The 22,026-nt window shown below is 53.6% G+C and overlaps 2 protein-coding genes across 5 annotated transcripts; one reads left to right on the top strand and one right to left on the bottom strand.

Annotated features, from left to right (window-relative positions):
* Window positions 1-371: 371 nt before the first annotated feature.
* On the bottom strand, window positions 372-15,194 carry FAF2 (Fas associated factor family member 2). 2 transcript variants are annotated; one of them, XM_038149734.1, is made up of 11 exons: window positions 14,396-15,194; window positions 8,588-8,656; window positions 8,033-8,167; window positions 7,488-7,564; window positions 6,219-6,357; window positions 4,868-4,953; window positions 4,696-4,787; window positions 3,129-3,306; window positions 2,067-2,238; window positions 1,736-1,879; window positions 372-1,182 (listed from the first exon to the last, which is right to left on the bottom strand). In XM_038149734.1, the coding sequence occupies exons 1-11, from the start codon at window positions 14,456-14,458 to the stop codon at window positions 1,000-1,002; spliced, it is 1,338 nt and encodes a 445-aa protein (XP_038005662.1). In that variant the 5' UTR covers window positions 14,459-15,194; the 3' UTR covers window positions 372-999. The 2 variants fall into 2 exon arrangements, with proteins under 2 accessions (XP_038005662.1, XP_038005663.1); XM_038149735.1 differs by lacking the exon at window positions 14,396-15,194 and adding an exon at window positions 14,189-14,389.
* A 21-nt stretch (window positions 15,195-15,215) lies between these two features.
* Window positions 15,216-21,668, top strand: CLTB (clathrin light chain B). Of its 3 annotated transcripts, none has more exons than XM_038149738.1 (6): window positions 15,216-15,533; window positions 17,074-17,117; window positions 18,205-18,322; window positions 18,606-18,717; window positions 19,100-19,153; window positions 19,643-21,668. In XM_038149738.1, the coding sequence occupies exons 1-6, from the start codon at window positions 15,350-15,352 to the stop codon at window positions 19,812-19,814; spliced, it is 684 nt and encodes a 227-aa protein (XP_038005666.1). In that variant the 5' UTR covers window positions 15,216-15,349; the 3' UTR covers window positions 19,815-21,668. The 3 variants fall into 3 exon arrangements, with proteins under 3 accessions (XP_038005666.1, XP_038005664.1, XP_038005667.1); XM_038149736.1 differs by having other exon boundaries at window positions 17,071-17,117; XM_038149739.1 differs by lacking the exon at window positions 19,100-19,153 and having other exon boundaries at window positions 17,071-17,117.
* The last annotated feature ends 358 nt before the right edge of the window (window positions 21,669-22,026 follow it).

The raw sequence follows: 22,026 nt of genomic DNA, 5'->3' as shown, positions 1-22,026 counted from the left end.
TCACGGCAGGAACAGGCTCCTGCCCTCTGCCTTTGGGCAGCTGTGGCACAGCCCTGGCCGAGCCTGTGGCAGGGACCAGCCTGAACTCACCTCCCACCTCTTCCACCTCGCAGCTGCTGCACGGGGGCTGACCCAGCCTCGGGGGCTGACCCAGCCTTTCCTCCCGCCCTGAGCCCGGAGCTGGTGCTGGCAGTACCCCCAGCCCTGCCATCCCCCGCGCTGGGCACCCTCTCACCTCACGCAGCAGCTCCATGGGCACAGAATCACCCATGTGAGGCCAGAAGCCGAGCGCACCCACACTTCTGGGAGCCACAAGTGGCACAGCAGCTGCCCCCCTCCCTGGGCAGGGGCAGAAAGCAGCAGCACAGACATGCTAGAGGCAGAGTTTATTACACTACGCAGGCTAAGAACCCTGGGCAAGGCCCCACATGGGTAAGAATCGAACCAGCTCTTTATCAAAAAGTTAATACTATAGTCAACCCCAATCTCCTTTGGTCATTACAAAGCAAGAGAAATAGTAAAAGAACAGTATTTATACACAGAGGGAAGCTGAAGAGAGTCTGTCCAGCCCTTTCCCCCCACCCCAATCCCAGCACGTTCCGGTGCTCGGTCTCGTGTCTCTCAGGAGCAGCAGAGTATCAAATCTTCACAAGATGTTGGGTTGCTGGGGTTTTATTATTATTGTCATCGATAAAAGCAATAATTACCAAGAGCTGCCATTCCTGTTCCTCCCCAGGGAGGGTGGAGGGGCAACAGCAGCTCCCCCCTGCGTGCCCCCCCGGTGCAGGGGATGGCCGTGCGCACGCGGCACAGCTGGCACGGGCCATGTGGTCTCTGATCCCTCGTTTGGACGCAGTCTTTTAAAAAAAATATTGTATTATAATAATAATATGAATTTCTCTTTCCGTTTTGTGTCTTCTGGAAAAAAAAAAAAAAACCAACCAAAAAAAAAAAAACCGAAACGACAAAAACAAACAAAAACAAAAGCAAAAGGAAGTGTCAATCGTCCGTGAGGTCCTGCACAAAGAGGACTTCCGTGTGGCTGAGTCCCGCCTCCTGCAGCGTGGGGGGGTTGGGCCACTCCTCTGTGGGGAGGCAGGGCAGGACACGGCGAGGGAAGTTGGCCTCAATCTGGAACTTCTCGGGGCTTTCTTTCAAGGAGAACAGGAAGTCGTGGATCACCTGGGAAAGAAGCACAGGAATAAGCGCCAGCTGGGGGAGCAGTGACACAGCCAGAGTGAATCCCTGGCATCTCGCGGGGGAAGGCTCCCAAATTTGCACCATCACTGCACTGTAGACCTGAGACAGCCATTTCCTTGGCACACATGAAATTGGGCTTGGCACAGAGCACTGGGGAGACCAGACTGTTTCTGACTCTTCCTACACATTTATTTCATAGGGAGCAGTGGAGTTATAATAGAATATATATATTCTGTATAATTATAGAATGTTAAGGGTTGGAAGGGACTTGAAATATCATCTAGTCCCACCCTGCCCTGTCATGGACAGAGACACCTTCCAGCTTTTCAGGAGGCAAAAAAAGCTTCTTCCACTTTCTCTCCTCTTCCAAGCTGGTGGAACCAGGCCCTATAGCACTCTCCTTACCAAGGAGCAGCTCTGCCTGCCAAGGCTCTCAGCAAAGGTCACCACTTGGCAAGACCAAGGAAAAAAGCCACCTGCAAGGTCTCTTCAGCCCTTGCTCAGAAAGCCCCCCTGAGCTCTGCCCCAAGCTCACCGTCAATGACTGTGTGAAGTGGAATCGCCGCTCCACTCTGGAATCGTTAGGCAGCTTGAAAATGATCTTGACACTCTCCGGGTCGTCGGGATGCGGTTCTGGAGGAAGGCACTCTGACCTCCTCTCCTTCTCCTCCTGCAGCGTCTGCAAGGCAAGGAGGGAGCAGGAGCAATGGCTGTGTGCTCAGCTGACCTTTGTGCCCGTCCCCTGCAGCACAGCTGCCCCAGGAGCCTCAGCAATGCTCAAGCCCCAAGCAAGACAAGCAATTCCTACTGCGGGCCAGGCATCCCACGGGACACTGCAGCCCCTCCTGCAATCCCTCTGCTCTCACCTGCCGCCGCCTCTCCTCTGCCAGTTTTTGCTGCTGCACTTCCTCCTCCTTCTTCTTCTTCCTCTCCCTTTCCTCCTTCTTCTTGCGCTCCTTCTCCTGGTCCGCACGCAAGGACGCCAGATACGCCTCGTCCTGCTGCTGCCTCAGGACTTGGGTTTGGTTCCTCTCTTCCCTGCAAACACGAGAGGGAGGTGGTCAGAGCTAACAGGCCCTCAAGTGAGGGGATGGCACGCTGAGGGTAGACCCAAGGGTGCAGGGGCAGCCTCCAACTCAGAGAAGCACACAGCAGGTAATGCCTTGGGGTACCACAAGCTCCCAAGAGGCCAAGCCAGGTCCCTCACAATCAAACTGCTTCCCAAGGGTGGGTAAAACTGAACTTAAAATGCTTCTGAACCCCTGCAGCTTGGCATAGCTGACAGACAGCACAAGAATAGTGCCCAGGATTCCTGCCTCATATTTGGGATTCTTCCTGGTTTCATCTCCTTCAGGTATTTCCTTGCACATTTCATAAACTGGAATGTGTTCCTGGGTCCCCACACAGAGCATGGGGCAGAGGAGGGACAGACAGCAAGTTAGATGGTTAAACAGCATCCTGTTTTGGATGCAACCTGTACATCCCTAAGAGTCACCAGGGACTTGTGAGGCCCACCAGAAAAGCAGCCAGAGCTCAGCACAGCCAGCCCAGGCAGCAGCACACAGCCCTGGACACCAGCTCTCCTGCCTGCAGTGCCTTTGCTCCCACTTGGATCCGACTGGCTACTGCCCAAGCTTTCCCTGCAAAGCTCCAGCATGCCAAAGGTGTGCTCCAGTTGCAGAGAACAGAGTACTCACATCCACCTTTCAGTGGTGGGATTGTGTGTGCAACACATCTGGCTCCCTGGCTATAAGATGGCCTGAATTTATGGACTGATGATGCCCCTGGTAAGAGGAGAGCCCATGGGCTGTGTTACAGAACGGGAGGAGCTGAGCTGTGCCTACACACGGTGTCTGGAGGGAGGAAGGGGACAGAGCAGAGCCTGCCTCAACACGGTTTGTGCTGCTGCAGCTCTGGTCCCACCCTACCTTTCCAGGCGCTCGGACACCAGGTATGTCTGGTTGGCATCCATGATGAACATCAGCTGGTTGATGAGGTCATCAGCCTGGATGAGGCCCTCCAGCCGCCCCACCACCGTCATCCTGCGGTCCTTGAGCATGATCACGGCCAGGAACGGGTACGTGTTCTCCCGCAGCGCCTGGGACACTGGGGACAGGCACAAACGTCACCACCCCGCACACAAGGGCCACCAAGGGGTACAGCACAAGGGTTTCCCATCACTGAGGGCCAAGGAAAGCACCTTCCCCAGACATTCTGTCTTTCCAAGGCAAAAAAGGCCTTAGATTCCATTTTGAAAATTAAACCCTGTAAGTCAGCAAAGGGAGGAAATGGCTTTGGGAGCACAAATCCTGATGGAAAAAACCCAAGCTTTCAAGTAACCAAAAAAGGTTCCTTTAACTCAAGCAGGAAGGAAGTAAATGGCTCAATGACCATTGAAAATGGGACAAAGTCATGGGTTTAAACTGCAGGAAAAGAAACACAGGACAAGTACACGTAAACATTTGCTCAGGTGATTAGGAATGGTTGGACTCTGGAAGAAACTGTCATGGGGGAGATGGCAGTATGTCCACATTGAACATTTCTGGACAAATTTAGGTTGGCTTTGCTGGAGACAGGCTCTGGAATGGAACAGATGATGTGTTTAAGTTACTGTTGATATATGGCTGTTGATCCCCCCCTTAAAACATCCACGGTACATCATGCAACTTGGAGCCTCTGTTACCAATGGAGCCCCCACAAACAAAATCAGAGCAGCTCAGGGATTGAATGGAAGGCCATGATCCCTTCCAGCTCTGCTTCCCAGGCTGTGATCCCAAACATTGCAGCAATGAAACAGGAATAAGTCAGACTGTCTCCTCAGAGAGCTCTTCTCTCAAGCTGTTGGTAACTGGGAGCAGAACTATGGAGCCAAGAGTGACCCAAGTGTAGCGTTCTACTGACCATGAAACAGAAATGGTGGAAACAACACAGGAGCCATGAACAGAACTTTGGAAAAAGGCTCCACTTGCAGCAAATCCTTACCAAACTGCTGTCTGGCCAGGTATCAACAGCTCTCAAACACTGTGGGCTTTTGAGGAGACACAGAGATTGGGTGTGGATTAAGGTGACTGTCTCAGAAAGGGAAAGAATGTACCTAATAAGTCCTTGCTGGCCTCAGGCGTCACAGGAGCCAGGGTTAAGGACAGATCCAGCTGGATACTTGTTTCTCTACTCAGTTTATCCCCAGCACACACCCACCAACTCCCACTGACAAGGCACTGAAAGCTGCCTAAATGCCCACAGCAGTGAGCAGAGAACAGCCCAGCAGCACACAGAACGGTGGAGGTGAAGATCAGAATTAATTCCTCGGCATCCAAACCTTTTGAGATATCCCAGGAAACCAACACATGTATTTCCCCACGCAATCCTGAAATCTATTTTGTATTTTGTTCAAGTAGGCAAGAGAGCATTTCACACGTGTGAATTTGTCAAAGAGCATCTGGCTTGTTCCAGAGACAGGAGGGGACAGGTAAAGCCCAGGAGGGACACACTCACCTCTGTATCCCTCTGGTTTATTGGTTGAGCAAGCCCAGAAGAGCATTCTAGTGTTGATGAGGGTGATGACCTCAGGTGCACACAGTGTATTGCTGGGGGATGAGAAGAGACCATGTGAGGGAAGCTGAATGTCAAAACCAAAGACAGCTATTTGGGAAATTCTCCTACCTACCGGCAGAACTCATCTGTGTCCTGGTGGTCATCCCCGTGAAGATAAACCAACAGGAAGCGCAGCTCCCGCTTGGCATCGTTCAGTGCCTTGGCAAAAGAGCAGAGGAGGTGAAGTTACACGGTCTCTGGGCAAGGGCAATGCACCACCCTCAAGGCCTGCGTGAGCCAGGCCATCACTCTGCCACTAGAGTGGTTTTAGTGAAGCAGCAGTGGAGGATGAACCTGTCAGACCTTCTAAATAAGCCTTTATTTAAGAGGGCTACAGTGGTGTTCTCTCATATCCTCTCGGGATGTGGCTTTGGGGAACACTGAACTCGAGTGAAACTGGGTAGGCAATGGCATAGGTGACCCCTCAGCTGCCTCACCAGACTCAGCTAGCAGTGAAGAACCTCCTTCACCCCTTGCACTCACAGTGGCCAAGGCTGAGCCTGCACAGGACACAATCTTCAGATCACACCAAATGAAAATTCTATTAAAACAGGCAATAAATAATGCTGCAGGCCCCCCAAAAACCAGACAACAAAGAAATCTACATCTATTGCGTCTGGATTCCACCCACCCGAGAGCACTTTTAACAAGACCACAGGATAAGTGCACAATATGCTCCCTGTTTTACTGGCACTGAGTTTTGGTAGCCTAACCATTCCACAATTACTTGAGTTTGGATTCCAGGAATGACAGAGGAGCCTCAAAGAGCTGCAGAGGCGGTGAGCTCCATCAGTGTGCAGTGTGGAGCAGACAGGCACTGACAGTTTTTCCCCAGGCACTTGGGAAGCAGTGCTGATCCAACTGTCTGATGGGATGCTCTGCAGGAGACCCTTCCCTTGGCCAGGCTGAGAGAAGCTGTGCAAGAGGCAGCGTCCATGGGGACAGCCCTCTTCTACAGAGAGCCCCCCTCAGATTTGATATATGGCACACTCGCCTCCCATGATTTCTTAAGGGCTCCCTCTCAATTCTGAGGCCCTGAACTGTTGTGAAGTTGCATTGTGATACAAGCCCAGGCAGTTAATCCCAATTTGGTGAACAGAAGGACAGACTCTGGCACAGCACACCAGTTTATAAAAACAAAGGCAGGATTACAAAGAAAAGCTGTCGGCTACAGAGTCACACAGACGGTCGAGGAACAGCCAGAGTAGCTTTGCTTTCCAACTTTGCAGGCTTGGCAAACCATCAAGCCTGGCAGACACTGGTTTCCCAATACACTTGTTCACTAGCTCTCCATTACCCTGTTAAGAGAGTTTGGGGATAAACGCTGGGCTTGTGGATGGAAAGCAGTTTTGCCATGTAGGCCCTGACACCATGTGGCAAAATCACCCCTCCCCAGGACCCGGGCACCAACACAGGACACTGACCTGGCTGTAAGTCCCCTGGTAGAAGACAGGGTGTATCCTCCCATATTTTTCCTCAAACATATGAATAAATGAAATAATGTCACCCACTGGGTCGGTGACCCGACTACGAGGATCAGGGCGTATAAAACGCAGAGCAAACCTAGGAAGGAAGCAAAGGACACTGGAAATTCAGTTCACAGACTTCTTGAGGCACAGGTTTTCTTTTCTACAGACAGTCACTGGGATTCATAAAGAGGAAAAAATGTCACAGCTGAGACCCTTGAACATTTAGAAGCTGAACCTAAACTGACATCCGCTCCAAACTGATACCACTGCTACAGAACCAACCCCCAGTGAAGATTCATCTCATGCCAGGGATCAGTAAGGAGACAAGTTCTGTGTGATTGAACAGTTTCAGCTTCCTCTGAAGCATCAGGCATAAGCCACACCAACAGCAGGAGGTCTGAAGAATTTAGTCAAAGATGGGCTGTTAAAAGCCACACAAGTTTTGTCCAGATAACTTTGAAAACTGCATTTCTGCTAATCCAGAACTAAGAACTCCAATGTACAAAGAGCTGCAGAAAGAGAACATTACACTATGAATCCTATGAAACTGTCACTCCTCTGAAGCTGAAAAAGCTTCACTGCAAGGCAGATATCAGTGTTGTTTAGTTCTACTGATGCACAGAAGATACCCTGAACTTCGGAAATGTCTTTAATGGCAAAAAAAAGTAATACAACAGGGAAAACTGCCAACCAGGGCTGCTGGCTATTTACCACCACTACCATTCCCTTTTCCCTCTATCAATGCTGTAAAGGAGACAAGGAGAATCAGTGCTTTGGGGCAGTAAAGGCAGAAGAGGCAACAGACACCAAAGGCAATAAAGCAGAGGTGTTTCCAGTTTGGGTTTTGCCAAATAACATCCAGGAATTAGGGCAGGTTAACCTGCAGCCCAGCCCCATGGGACACAATTCTGATGTCTGTCCAAGAATACCAAACAGCTGGACACTGTTTGCAACCCCTTTGTTGGCACTCAGACTGTAAGGCTGAGTGGAGTTAGAGATCCAATTAGACACTTCATTTACAGAGCTGCAAGGTGCTCTTTTTCTCTGCAACAAGATTTATTTCTTACTAAACAGCATAGGAACTTTACAAGGCCACAGATAATGCAAACAAATGGAAAATCTGCCATGAGGCTTAAAGATCTAAGTGACAGAGATCCAACCAAATCCGAGCTAGTGTGTTCCCTGCTGCAGTCAATAAGTGAGTCAGCACAAACAAGGACTTACCTAAATATATCAAGTAACGTGTAATAGGTAAATCGGAATGGAAGCATTATGAAGTAGTAACCCCATCCTAACAGGCCCTGCAATTACAAATAAGGAATTAATTTTCTTAACTATACAAAAAGACTAACAGCACCAAGTCTTACAGGTGCTCGTGCAAATTTGTTTGTAAAACATTAATGAAAGTAATACTGTATTCTAGTTAATACACTTTTAAGGGGGGGCTCTAAAAAGAAAAAGCATCACTGCCACACGGAGGGGACAGTCCTTTGTTCCAATTCCACTGATCAAAAGGCTTTACTACACCACAGCAAGACAGTCTATGACAAAAAAAAATGTCCTCATACTGTGAATCACAGCATGGAGAAAATCTCCACAGCAGTAACAGAAACTGAAGGAATAGCTCTACATTTTGTTTTCGTAAGATAAAATATTTAGAAAGGAGATAACAGCATGCAAAGAAAACAATTTCTTTCCCTGCTTGCAAGTTCTGTATTCACAGAGAGTCAGCCAAGAAGCAGGACAAAATCCACTGTAAGATAACTTGCCCTTGGCTGTGGCCTTGAGACAACGTAGCTGTAGATCCTGTGGTCAGCTGTATTGACCTGCAACGGCCGCAGGGGAGGAGGATTAAAGACACTTGGGACACCCTCTTGCTCGTTCAGTCGGTCCTGCACAGCTGCCTTTGACATAAGAAAGAGCAAAGGGAGGTTTCAGGCATTTTATGGTTTTTATTCGTTGGACAGTGACAGTGGGTATTACTTGTCCACAGCCCCAGGGCACTGGATAAGCGCAGCTCCTGACAAACAGCAAGCACCAGGGCTCTTTCCCGTGTGGAAAGCCTTCTCCACAGCAGGCAGCACACAGGCTCCACAGGAGGCCACCTCGCGTGCCAGTCAAGGGATTGTTCACAGCCACAACGACTCTGCTGCGTTTGGCTGAAGCCAGCTCTCCAGATGTGTGGAGATAAAGCTCATAAAGAGCTACTCAGGTAAATCCAGGGGGGCACAGATTCATCTTACTGGTAGGGCCCCCCCTCCCACAGAGAGCTGCATTTAATCCAGGTACTTGGAAACTGCTCCAAGTCTCATTTTCAGTGGTACCTCTATGTTCCAGTTGTGCTGCTCCAGTGTGTGGCGACATTGGTCCATGGACTCTATGCCAGTCAAGTCCTAAAGGAGGAGAATAAAAGCAGATGAGTGCCAGGAAGTGCTGCATTCTGACTGCTCTGAACAAGGCATGAGCACTTGGTGGGACTTACCACAACACATTATCACAGTGCTCAGTTTTTAAGTGCCCTGCTCTGAGTTTAAGAGCACGGTGACCCTGTAAACACACAGGAGGCCTCAAACAGGCCTTTGCACTCTTCCAGCACCAGCCAACTCTCAGCGTGCCCAAGGTCTGCCACTACAGCAGCACTCAGTACAGCCAAGGGTTTAACACAACGCTGCCCACAGGCTTCACTCTGAAAAGATGTGTCAGGCCAATGCCCTCAAACATCATCTTGAACTCAAAACACAGACAAAGCATTTCTGAAAACTCAAGATGACTGTTACTCCACTCACTGCCAGCATAAACAGAAACTAAAACCAAAACGAGCCAGGCATTACTGAAGGTGATGTTCCCAGCACCACAGGGGAAGTAAAAAAAGTATAGTAAACAGTGTAGTAAAAAAAGCAGGAACAGTCCAACACAGGGCCCGAAACAGAAAACAGCCCAAGCACAGTGACAAACCTCAAAGCCACCACGTGTATTTTAGCCCTATGCCAATCAGAATTTCTGCTCAGGAGATCAAATTGTGTCTGTCATTACAGGAAGCCAGATCAATATCTCCTGAACAGAGACAAGGGAAGGGAACACCCCTGTCACCGTGCCACAGCAACATCTCTCCCCACTGCACTTGTTTAAGGTCTGAGCAGATGTCCTCCTTGCTTCCTTGAGAAGCCCCTGATGCCCTCCTGACAGGCTGACCAGTTCAGAATGCACTGAATCGTTTTTTTTTTTTACTGGAGAAGGATGGTGCATCTATTCCCCTCCCTGCCCCCACTGATGCATTCCACATGCCATTTCCACCCGAGTAACAAACACTGTGGACAAATGCCCTATTCAATCTCTGCGCCCAGTTCAAACTTTTGAGCATTTCTTGGCTTCTTTCTCACGAAGTCTCCAGATCACCACCTTCTCTCCAATCTACTGGGCAAAAATCATTGTTTCATTCTGCTGCACAGAACCAAGCAGGCTGTTTAAAGCATTGTGACTGCACAAGTTCAGAAAAAAAAAGCACTTCAAGTCACTGTTCAGTGGTGTATAAATATTTATTAAAAAGTAAGTCTGCTGCAAGCCTTGCAAGGGAACACTGCAGAATTGGATTTCATAGAAGAAACAAAGCTCAGTGAACTCAGCTGTTGCTGCTAGAATACTTTGATTATCACTCAGTTTCATCATTTAATGTTTACATTTAGCTATTTTTCTTTTAAAATGTGCTTCACAGAGTAAAATTTAGGGTTTGCGTTCTGACTTTATTTTTTCCACCTGAATTCCTACAGCAAGCACTTCTTTGTCTTTTTATAAGGACACCATTAAAGGCACCTGCAATCTACTCAATTAATTGATTTTACAGTGGAGTCACAATGTGTTTATTCCAGAGCCTTGAAAGTCTCCTGATCACCATTCCTCAAAACCCTGGAAATTCTGCTGGTGTTTACAAGATTCAGAAACTCATTTACACCTTTGTCTCTAAACGCCTGGATTATCTGTGAGCACTATGAATATCACGGAGCATTCCCTCCTTTTTAAAATATGCAAAACTCTTCTGCAGTTTCAGGTCAGAAAGCGGCAGAGCGATCAACAAGCATTTAATGAGCACTGAATCACTGCAGCATTTGCAAGACCACCTGAGCTCCACAGAGACACCAGAGCCAGCCAACTTCACCCTTCTTGGCCACCACCACAGCGACAGGCAGCTCCAGCCACTTCTCAGTCTTCTACACGAGCTCTCCAGGGAGGTGAATTTCCTTTTATTGTTTTTTTTTTTTTTTCCTTAGCATCTTAATCCAGCTGCTCTCAACTCAAACCAGAAGTGACAAAGCCACTCCAAGCAGCACAAGCCACTTGTCTGATCAATGAGGCTTCACAATTAAACACTGCAGGAAAAGCTGCCGGGCAAAGGCAGCTTTTAACACTCAACGCCTTGCTGGCTGTTGCTCCGAGGGGCTCCACTGGACACACCACAGCTCCACCATGGTCTGGGAGACACACCAGGGCTCAGAATGACCCACACCCCACGTGAGGAATGGCAGGACCACAGTTCAACTGCCGCTTCAGACAACTCTTGCTGGCAAGCACTGATACTGGTCATTATCACCCCCACGGCATTCCTACAGCCCCTGCTTCACCAAGTCAAGGAAACAGATCAGAAACTTGAAACTCCGCATTATTTCCACTGCCTCAGCATCTCTGGTGAGCTTTGATCAGCTGCAAATTTACACACATGGCAAACTAGCACATTCTTAGTATCATCAGGGCTAAAAGAAAGTGCAGCATCTTCAAACCTTGCTGCTCTGATCTCTTGTTAGCTGCCTTTAAGAGCATGGATCTTACAGACACAATTAGTTAAAATTAGTCCCATTAAACCAGCACTCTCAAACCTTCAAATAAATCCAAGCTCAACATAGTGGCCAATATTTCAAAAAAAAAAAATTAAATTCCACAAATGCCAGAAAAGTTCAATAGTGCCTTCTCAACCACCACGCAAAGCAAGAGTGTAATAGTAAAGCAAAAGGAAGCTTTTGCTGGAGGTAATTATTTGTATCTCTCACCTTTGAGACTGCTCAGAATCTTCTCAATACTGAAGTAGTGGAAAGTACAATTTCATGCTTCAAAAGTAGAAGGAATACCCCTGAGTGGACAAAGGTTGTAAACTGGACTTACGAAACCGTCGCCTCTGCAGATCAGCTGCGATGGTGAAACACAGCACAGGAGATGCAAACCCACAGGACTCACTGGCACTGCTCTCGCTGCCCAACCCACTGCCAAACCCAGAGAATCACTTCCAAGGGTAAAGAACGTCTGAGTTCTAACTGGAAAAATGCCTCAACCAAGAGTTTCTCAGTGCATGTTACAGCAAATGCCTTTCTGAGGGTTTTGATTGATACACTGAGTGGGAAAGCTGCCTGGAGTTTCATGTTTCCTCCTTCCCCTAAATCAGAGCCATATCCAGCCTTGAGCATTCTGTTTTCCCCAGCTGAAGTCAGAGATTATACGAGTGCCAACTCTCTTGCAAATAACACTCCATTACTTTACATTAGCATATTACAGTATCAGCCATCAGCCCGAGTAATGGGCGCAGATCAATAACCAGATCCTGCAGAAGCTGCTCTGCTGTTTCTCGCATCTCCCCAATGAATCACCTCTCCACAGCTCTCCTAAACTGTTCACAGCAAACTCCTCTCTCCAAATGTCAGGACAGTGAGGTCTTGACAGATGAAAAATTTAGATGCTTTTATTCCTTTACATTATTAGCCAGCTCCCTGGCAGTAAATGGGAGGCTGAAAGCATGTGAGAGGCTTTGCTGTTTTCATTTCAAGTTTATCCCAGTTCTCTCTACTGTTTTTTCCTCCTTTACTAACCTGCCCCAGCACGGTGCAGATAGCTGCCCTGTTCCAGCCCTGCCCACAAGAAGGAAGCTGCTGGTTTCAGCTTTCTGCCAGCAAAGCTGTTTGTATGAGCAGAGCCCAGCACACAAACAGCAGTGGAATTAGTGCAGAGCAGGCACTAACACGGAGCTGGGCCAGGACGGGAGACACGCTCACCTCTGCCTGGAAAGGTGCCCTCTCCAGCAGAACCAGGATAAACAGTTTAGGGCAACAGCATCTTCAGCCCAAGCAGCTGCTTGCTAGGTGAATAGCAGTCCTTGCTCAACGCTTCCTTCCCTTTGGCTCTCTATTTCACTGAGGGCCTTCTCCTGCTCCTCACCTCATCCTTGTCATCCTGCCTTCTTTCCTGGTCTGCCCTGCTGCTCTCATCACAGTGCAGTGGGATAGAGCCTCCTGTGGAAGCGCGGGGCTCTGTCACCATGGAATGCTGGACAGCCTCCTTATGATGGCACCCCACAGTGTGAAATCACCCTTGAAAACACTGAAGTGCTCCCTGCAAAGCCAGCAGGGATCCCTGAAGGCTTTCCAAGCTGACTTGTAGCAATGTACAAATTATTTTAATGACACTTACTTAATCTCTCCAAACACCTCATTCTTCCTATTGGAGTCTGAGAAAAAAAATCTCTTCCAAGTGGACAGATTTACTTTAGAGGAAGCAGCAGGACTCGCACCCGAGCCCTTCTCAGCTGGTGGGACACATCAGAGGAGAAGGAACCACCAGTGGGGTCTGTCATCAGCCCTGGAGAAAGCTGATCCAACCCACCCCAGAAGAGGGAGGATCCTGCCTGGTATCCAAGCCTTCTGGACCACAGCTTTCACATCTGGCTCTGCAAAGCAGTGGTCTAAGGGAAAAAATGTCTCCCCTTTACAGCCTGAGGAGTGTTTCCCTGTGCCTCAAACCAGAGCTTGACAGGAAGCTGGACTAAAGCAGGAATCCCTCCTTCTGCCTCCCTGGCAGCCCTCTGTCCATGACAACACCAGGCAGCATTGGGAAACAGGATTGTTTCAGCTCACAGCTGCCCACAGGGGCTTGAAAACAGCAGCAGAGGCAGTGGCGAGAGCAGCTGGGGCTACCTGTCCAGATGAGCATGAACCAGGATATCTCACAGCTAGAGAAGGGGACATTTACATGTGCAAAACCCTCACCTCCTCAGCAGGGAGCACAGGGACAGCAATGGCTAACACTGCCCTGTGCCTTCAGTCTGTATTTAACTCGCCTGCCCAAACAGCTCAGGTTGCAGCAGACTTAGAGATCTGCAAAGCAAGCTTCCTCCTCGGTCCAGTCATGGGGAAACACCTCAGTTAACTGAGTCAGGGGGCTGTGAATCAGGTGAAGGCCTGGGAAGTCAATGTGTGGAATGATGAGCACCTGCACTGTCTCACCTGGGGAAGGCAGGGCAGAGGCCTCTGGAGTCCCTTTAAATCTACACTTACATCACACCAACCTTCCAACGCAGAGCCTTACAAAAATAACGCAGAGCAACAAAAGCAGACAAAGCACTCTTCACAGTGATCACGGTATGTGTAAAAGAACTGCAACCCAAGGGATGCCACATGATGTCCTACAGCTCAGAAACAAATCCAAAACACCTGAAGGTAATTTTCATTGCTCAGCACATTTAGTTACTCATCACTGAGCAACCCTAAGAATCTCAGCTGCCCAGGACTGTTTTCTCCCCAATAAACCACATCTTCAGACTGTGTTTATGATCATTCACCTGCCACACAGCCCCAGGCCTCGCAAACCAAAGGTTAAGCGACCTTGCCTGTGTTGTGCAGCAGACACAGATTAGATCATTACAGTCTCCAGCGGCGTTACCCAATCGTGAGGGGCAGGAACCGTGTTCCACAGAAACCCACTGGATAACTCTGCCTCGGTGCCAGGAAAGGCTCTCCAGCTACGACAAGGAACATTTTCAGACTAATTAAAATGGCCGGGACTTACCAAAGAGTTTTTCCTGCAAGGAGTTTAGTGAGCAGCCACCTCTCAATTTGCGATGACAGAACATCGCCCCGACAAAGTGTTAGGGGCACGGAAATCTCACTCACCCCGGCCAGGACTGGGACCACAGGTGTCTCTCCTCTCACCGTCCCCTCATGCCCAGCTCGACACCCCGCTCCAGGACGGGCCTATCCGGCTCTGTGAGCCCCGTACCCCCCAGCGCCGGCGGGGCGGGCCCGGCTCAGCCCGTTCCGTGTCCATGCACCGCCTCCCCCGCTCCCGCCGGCCGGCACGGACCCCCCGGGACGCGGCACCTGGAACTGCAGCAGCTTCTCGGTCTGTTCCGCCGTCAGCTCCCGTTCCTCAGGCGCCGCCATTTTGCTGCCGCCTCTGACCCGCCGCTCCGTCACTCTCCGGAAGTGACGTCGCCCGCCCACACTTCCACCCCAGCCCCGCGCGGCGCGGCCAATGGCTGTTTATCGGCCGCCGCCGGAACCGCCGGGCCGCATTCCGGACACAGCCGAAGCGCTCTAGGGCCTGTCCGGAGATGCCCGAATCCCATCGGCGGCGCTGGCCGCTCTCGGGTGTCCCCGGCGGGCGCACGTAAAGTTCCGAAGTGTGCCGAGCACCGCTCGGGTGTTCCCGGCGGACAAACGAGGAGTTCCGAAGCGTGCCAAGGGCTGCTCGGGTGTTCCCGGAACAGGCCGGGGATGAGGGGGCAGCCTGTTGCTGTGGGAGCGGGCCCTGAGCCCGAGGGGGACGGGGGGATATGAGCCGAAGACCCCCGGGAGCTGGCTGTGTCACCCCGGGGGCTGCCGGACACCGAGTGGGTCCTGCCCGGGCACCTCCGGTCGCGTCGGCTGGGTCCTGCCCGCTACCTCCGGTCCCGCCGGGTGGGTCCTGCCCGGCACCCCTCGTCCCGCTGGGCCGCCCGTGCGCCGGGCCCAAGATGGCGGCGGCCACTAAGATGGAGGAGGCTGTGAGGGGCCCCCGCTCCCACCCGCAGCTACGAGCGCCCGCGTGAGGGGTCGGCGCAGCGGGACCGCGGCCAGTCGAGCCCCGGGGCAGGCAGGCGGGCAGCCCCGGCTCCCCGTGCCCGCTGCGGCTGGCGGGAGGCGGGACTCGCCCGCGGGGCCGCCCCGGCGCTGATGTCAGCGCGGCTGCCCCGCCCGCCGCCGCAGTGACAGCGACAGCTCCGCCCGGGCGCAGTCGGGCCCAGCCCAGCCGAGCTGCGCAGCCGGACCGGGAGCGGCGCGGGCGGGCCGGTCATGGCCGACGACTTCGGCTTCTTTTCCTCATCTGAGGGCGCTGGCGCCGAGGAGGACCCGGCCGCCGCCTTTCTGGCCCAGCAGGAGAGCGAGATCGCGGGCATCGAGAACGATGAGGGCTTCGGGCCGACCGACGGCGAGGCGGCCGCCGCCCCGGGCGGGCAGGCGGCCCCGCCGGAACAGGGTGAGCACGCCCGCGGGGGCCGGCCGGCCGCGCTCCCGCTGGGTGCGGGCGGGCTCCCGACCTTGTGGGGTAGCGGAGGGCTGTGCCCCCTTGTGCCCCAAAGGCAGGGAAGGGTCCTCCGGGCCGCATCCACACGGGGCTGGGGCCCCCGGGGGATGCACAGCATCCCCGGTGGGTGATGGGGTCTGTGCTGCACCTCATGGGCCGGTGGCGGGGTGACCCTGTGGGCCAGCCTGGCATCCTAGCAAGGGTCGTCTGGGCCTGTGCTTGTGCCCGAAGGGCTTCTCGAACCTCGGGGATGTGGGGGTGAATCCTGAGCTGGGATGTACCAGCCATGGGGCGATTTCTCCCCCTTCTGCTGGGTTTCCCGGGTTGGATGGACTCCCGACTCCACGTTTCAGTGCTCCCAGCTATGGCAGTGTAAAAGGCATCCAGGCGGCACTGAGGAGCAATGACAGCCTTGTCACTGTCCCCACAGACAGGAGAGCCCTTTGGGATGCAAAATGGAAGACATTGCCATTGGGAGTGTTGTGGTCCCAGGCCCTGCAGGTAGAATGTGCTAATTCTGATCTCTTGCCTCCAGTCTGAAAGGGCTCTGGCATCTGCTCTCTGTATGGACATGGGGGCACTGTTGCCACAGGGCTCTGACTCCTTCCCCTAGCCCAGCCCCACAGGGTCTCCTCAAGCTGTCTGTGGAGCAGTGGTTGCAGAGCTCTGCACACAGGGCCATGGAGGCAGATCTGGGCCTGGAGAGGTGTTGACAGCCACAGTGATAAATGCAGTTAGACAGGCTGGAGCTGGGTGTAGTCATGGGGCTGAGCACTCTGGGGACAGTGCTGGCCTGAGCTGCCCTGTGTCTGTGCCTGCAGCTGGCTGGCCAGGAGAAGCCCTGTAGTCACTGGGGAAAGCTCAGGGCCTGGAGCATGACTCCTGGCAGCAGAAAGCCCGCTGCCTGGGCTGGCTTTGTGACCCAGGTGTGCAGCTCTCTGGGGCTGTGTGGGTAGATGGGTGCCTCATTAGCAGCCCTGACCTTGCAGCTCATCCCAGGTGGGCTCCCAAGGACCTGGGCCTGCAGGCATGCCCTCCTGCCCTGGTGGAGCACAAGGAGTGTTTCCACGGGCCGTGTCCCTGGAGAGGTGCCTTGGCACTTGGCCAGCAGCTCTTGGATCAGCTGTGTCCATCACAGCCTCTGCAGGTTGGGGTTGGTCAGGTTGTGTTTCTGCAGTCAGAGCAGCAGCCTGTGTCAGTCTTGTGCCGGAGCAGTTTCCCTAATCTTCAGATAAGATTAAACACCAGTGAAAACACCATAAAGACGTAAATGCCTGCAGAAGTTTGTGTGGGGGAGTGAGAGGTGCTTGCTGAATCCCACCAAGGACAGGATACTGGGAGGGTATTGTGCCATGGGTGTGCTGGGCTGAAAAAGGCACAGACAGACTCCCAGGAGCTGATCTGGTGTCATTTAATGAACACCAACCCCTCTGGGATCACCTGCAGCTGCCATAGTTGTGTTTTTCCTTCTCTCTTCCTTCTTCTCAAGCAGGTTTCCAGAATGGAGGAGCCACTGTCAATGGAGATGTCTTCCAGGTGAGAGCTCAGCCTTTTGCTGGCCCAGGGCTGCTAGGGAAGATTGGGTGTGTGTGGGGCCAGCAATCTGCTGCTCTGCCCCCAGCATTGACTGGAGTTTGCTATCCAGCTGCAGAACAGCTACGGTGCTCCTGGAAAGGTCTGGGTCTCCCGTGGGAGTCCTGGCTGCTCCATTCTCTTTGAAGAGAAGATGTGTCCCACCTGCCATGACCTGCCCCACATCTGTTTGCAGGTGGCTTGTGCCATGAAGGAGTGCCTGGGCCCTAAGAGCAGGTGACAAATCGTCCATTCCCTGAGAAGTCCCCTCTCTCCAGCCTGGGTAGCTTCTGGAGGCCTCTGGGGCAGGCAGGAGCATCTCTTGACAGAGACAGGATAGGGCTGCCATAGGACTTGGATCTCCCATGAAAACCACTTGCCCCCTGGCCAGGGGCTTTTCGGGGGGACCCATCTGGGTCTCAGATCCCTTTGGGAGCCTGAAGCCCAGCCCTGCTGTCAGCAGTGCCAGCATCTCACGAGCCCTTCACCCCACTTGGTGGCCAGCAGTGGGGCATATGCACTGCCCATGCCTGGTTTACGGGATGATAATCGCATCAGGAATGGGACAGACTTAATTAGATTGAGGATCTTGGAAGAAAGCTGTAATCCCATTGCTGAGCTTGGTGTCAGACTGGGCATCTGGCCAGTGGAAGGTGTTAGGGGAGGTGCTGGGCCTGGTGAGGCCCTCAGCTCAGACGTGAGGGAAGCAGCTCGGTCTCGGAGCTGCCAGGGAATCCCTGGGGAGCAGTTCCAAGGCCAGTGTCTGCCCTGTGCAGCGAGGCTGCCTGGAGGATACAACAGCTGTGGTGGCAGCGAGCAGCAAGTCAAGGAGGGCAACGCTGGGAAGGCTTTAAGTGACAGGGCCTGAGGCTGGGAGAGCAGCTTGGGCAGCACTTAGGGAACACTGTCCCAAATGTCCAAAGCTGTCACCCTTCCTACCTCCTATATTGGCTTGTCAGTGCTGGGAGTGTGAAGTCCTGACTGCTGCCAGCCCTTGGAGGTGGCTGGGCTGGGCTCTTGGTGCTGATGGTGAGGTGCTCATGTGCTGCAGGAGTCCAACGGCCCCACGGATGCCTACGCAGCCATAGCCAAGGCCGACCGGCTGACCCAGGAACCCGAGAGCATCCGCAAGTGGAGGGAGGAGCAGAAGAAGCGCCTGGAGGAGCTGGGTGAGACCCAAGGCTGTATGTAGCCCCCTGTGCTTGTGGCACCTTGTGACATGGCAGTCAGGGCCCTTGGGGTCCCTCACTTGGTGACCCTGCTGCATCCTAGAGAGATGTCCCCTGCCCCTGCCCAAGATCTGCTGTCCTTGGGGCTGTGGTGCTCTTTGGCCAGTATTGGTGGGGACTGGGGACAGTCTGAGGGGTGCAGCTGTCCTGCCTGCCAGGGGCTGCTCAGCACACCCAGCAGGTGCCACTGTGGCTGATGGGCTCTGTCTCGCTCGGGCCTTAGATGCGGCATCGAAGGTGACTGAGCAGGAATGGCGTGAGAAGGCCAAGAAGGACCTGGAGGAGTGGAACCTGCGTCAGAATGAGCAGATGGAGAAGAACCGAGCAAACAACAGGTATGTCAGGGTCAGCATGGCCAAAGGGACTGTCTGCCTTCCTGGGATGTTTGAGGGCCTCTTTCCCCACAGTGGGGTCCAGCCCTGCAGGGCCAGAGCCTTGCCAAGCAAGGGGAGAGACTCCAGGTCTTGGAGTGGCTCTGGTGGCTGTGCAGAGCCACTCTGGCTGGAACCACACTGGGATCACCCTGGGATCTTGGTGCCTCCTGCCCCTGCGTGGGGCTCACGGGGGGACAGGGTTGGGCTCCAGGTTCTTGTGGTGTGCTGAAGTGTGTGGGTCACTCTTTGGGAGGACTAACCCCCTCTGTTCTCTCTTTCTAACCCTCTGCCTGCCTGTCGCTCCGCTCCGCTCCACTCTCTCTCTCTCTGTGCCCGGGGCTAGGATCGCTGACAAAGCCTTTTACCAGCAGCCGGACGCCGATGTCATTGGCTACGTGTATGTGCCTCTTACAGACCATATCCTGCCCCAAAGGCTCTGGGGGTCCTGGCCCCAGCACTGCCTGCCCAGCCAAGGGAAGGGGGGATGCTGGGAGTACTGGCCTGGTGAGGTACCAGAGGGAGGATGATGCAGCTGAGTGTCTCCAAATGGTGGAGTTTTAGGAGATAGTGGAGCTCCTGGAAATGCCTCTGTGGGAGCTGGTTGAAGATGCAAAGCCATGGGCTCTTATGCCTCTTTTTGGGGATGGCTCTGTGGGGGTGAAGTCTTGGGAGCAGGCAGATACTCCTGCACCCCTGGATGAATGATGTTTTGGGTGAGTGCAGCCAAAGGCAGTTTGGAGCATCGCGTGTCTCTCGGTCCCAGAGGACACTGAGCTCATCAGCTGGAGTAAAGGGACAGGAAGCAGGGACACAAGGGTTTTTAAGACAGAAGGAAGAGTCTCCTTGGAAAGGGGTCGGCCAGTGACAACCTTCAATATCTTTGCAGGGCCTCGGAGGAAGCATTCCTGAAGGAGTCCAAGGAGGAGACCCCAGGCTCTGAGTGGGAGAAGGTGGCCCAGCTGTGTGATTTCAACCCCAAGAGCAGCAAGCAGAGCAAGGATGTCTCACGGATGCGCTCGGTGCTCATCTCCCTCAAACAGACGCCCCTGTCCCGTTAGCTGTGCCTGGCACAGCCGGGAGCACAGCGGGCATGGCTGGGCTCACTGAGCCAGGTGGCTTCGGGGGCCGGCCCAGGAAGGGCCTCCCACTGCCTGCTCCGTGATCTGCGCCTCGGCTGTGCTCGAGTCACTGGTTGTATAACTCTCCCCATGGTTTTCCTTTGCTTAAAAGGTGCATTGGTCTCTTTTTACACTTATTTATAAATCACTGTGGCATTTCCCCGGGAAGCGGCACTGGGTGGCAGAGCTGAGTTAGTGGGGAAGCCCCAGCCCAGGCTCTTCAGGAGGTTATGGCTGAGGGCCTGGCTAAATGAGCAGGGAATATCCCATCCTGTGTTCCCCACTTCCACCCTGTGCTGGGAATAAACCTGCCTGCAGCTGTCCTGGCAGCCCCATGTCCAGGCCTCAGTCCTAGCCCTGAGGCAGGGATCCCAATGGGATCCCAAGCTGCTGTCTGCCTTTCCCATGGGATTTAGAGCAGAGCTGGAGCAGGGTTGGGAGAGTAGAGAAAATTGGCTTGTCTGCACACTGCTGGGTCCTGCAGGGAGCATGGCTGCAGCATGGCATTGCCAGACTGGCAGGGACTGAGGAATGTGAGTACAGATGCCCAGGGTGGGCCTGGACTGCCAGCAGCTGCCCCAAGCCCATCAGAACTCTGCCCAGCCTGGCTATGCCCCGAAAAGTTGGTGCAGCTCCAGTGTCCATGTCCCATCCATCCTGCAGTGCTGGCAGCACAGTGGTGTGGGCCGCTGGGAAGGGACTGTGGGGGGAGTGTGCAGGATGTTTCTTGTCCTTCCCCCATGAACACCAGCAGTTGGGAATGTGGGATTCCAGGCTTTGGGGAACCTCTGCTCCTTCCCTTGTTACCAGGATGGGAGATGGGGGCTGTGTAGTTGCAGGGAAGGAGGTAGGAAGGTCCAGCTGCTGTGGGGCAGGTCAAACCCCCATCTTCCTAACCCAGGGGCCTAGAGCAGGGTTGGGCAGAGTTCTGGTGCTGGGGCTTGTACTAGCTCTGAGAACAACCTGCTCATCTGTCTGCAGTTGCTCTGCCCCCTGGATTTGCCCACCTAAGGCAGTGTGGGGAGATGCCTCAGTCCTTCTCCCTGCTCGAACTTTTTCTCCTCTGCTTGGCAGGGATGGCACCAGTCCTGGGAACCTGCACAGCTCCCGGGTAGCAGGAGAGGGACAGCCTTGAGCTGGTGCTCCGGGTCTGGCCTGTTGAGGGCTTGGGAAGGGCTTGCAGCAGCTTGGGGAGACATAGAGCAGAGCCCACAAAACATTGACTTGAGCCCCTCTGCAGAGCCATGCTCAGCTGGCAATCAAGTGTGCAGAGCTCTCCTGCCCTGCAGCTGTGGCTCCAGGGCCAGAATGTCACCAGTCCTGCTGCTGCAGCTGTGGGGATTCCTGGGCACCCACGGCTCTGGGGCATGATCTCACCAGTGGGCTGGGAAGGAGATGGGTGTGTAGGGAATCACTCGCTGTTGTGTGTTGGGACTGTGCCCCCTGCCCATAGGGCTGATCGTTCCTGCCTGGCCCTCTGAGCTCCAGCATGCGTAGGCAGCTCTGCTGTGCTGCAGGACACCTGGGGACTCGGCTGCCTGCCTCAGCCTTGCATTGCAGAGCAGTGGGAAGCACCCCTGGCTACTTGTGGGGGGACAATGTGCCCCCCCTTTGCTCTGTCCCTCCAGCCCCTGCAGGCAGCTGGGCCCCTGGGTGCCCCAGCTGCCATGTGCTCCATGTCAGGCCGGGGCAGCTCTCGGGGAGCCGTGCCCACAGCTGTTCTACATCCCCTCGGCTTTGGTATCTGTGACTGTCCAAATTAACTGTTACAATAAACCAACATCTCCAATCCTACAGGGCACTGTCGTCTTTCTGCGTTAGGGAATGCACGCTGCGTTTAGGAGAACCTACAGCCGTGAAGCCTCGTGTGGAAAGGATGGGGCTGGAGGAGGAACGTCCTACAGGAAAAAAAAAGGAGTGAGAGGAAGGCTGGAGGGTTTGTGCTTGGATGGGGCCAAAGCAGTGACAGCAGGACCCGGGGCCTGGCTCTGTTCCCAAGGAACTGCAAGCTCTGGCTTGTCCAAACAGGCTGAGCTGCTCCCTGTCCACTACACCTATCTCCAGCTGCCAAGGGATTCTACTCTTGGATCTGCCCATCTGCTGCTCCTCACATCCCTGCCCCAAGCTGGCTGGGCTGGAAGTGCCAGTGAGG

The sequence above is a fragment of the Motacilla alba genome, chromosome 13 (genome assembly GCF_015832195.1).
Source record: "Motacilla alba alba isolate MOTALB_02 chromosome 13, Motacilla_alba_V1.0_pri, whole genome shotgun sequence".
NCBI classification, from domain to species: Eukaryota; Metazoa; Chordata; class Aves; order Passeriformes; family Motacillidae; genus Motacilla; species Motacilla alba.
This window is presented reverse-complemented; position numbering and strand designations above follow the sequence as displayed.

Excerpts from the sequence above, each read along its gene's own strand:
- FAF2 (XM_038149734.1), bottom strand. The coding sequence starts at position 14,458 with ATGGCGGCGCCTGAGGAACGGGAGCTGACGGCGGAACAGACCGAGAAG. Across the intron at positions 8,657-14,395 it reads AGAAGCTGCTGCAGTTCCAG|GACTTGACTGGCATAGAGTC; the intron begins GTGCCGCGTCCC and ends CTCCTCCTTTAG. Across the intron at positions 4,788-4,867 it reads GACACAGATGAGTTCTGCCG|CAATACACTGTGTGCACCTG; the intron begins GTAGGTAGGAGA and ends CTCATCCCCCAG.
- CLTB (XM_038149736.1), top strand. The coding sequence starts at position 15,350 with ATGGCCGACGACTTCGGCTTCTTTTCCTCATCTGAGGGCGCTGGCGCC. Across the intron at positions 17,118-18,204 it reads TCAATGGAGATGTCTTCCAG|GAGTCCAACGGCCCCACGGA; the intron begins GTGAGAGCTCAG and ends CATGTGCTGCAG. Across the intron at positions 18,323-18,605 it reads GAAGCGCCTGGAGGAGCTGG|ATGCGGCATCGAAGGTGACT; the intron begins GTGAGACCCAAG and ends CTCGGGCCTTAG.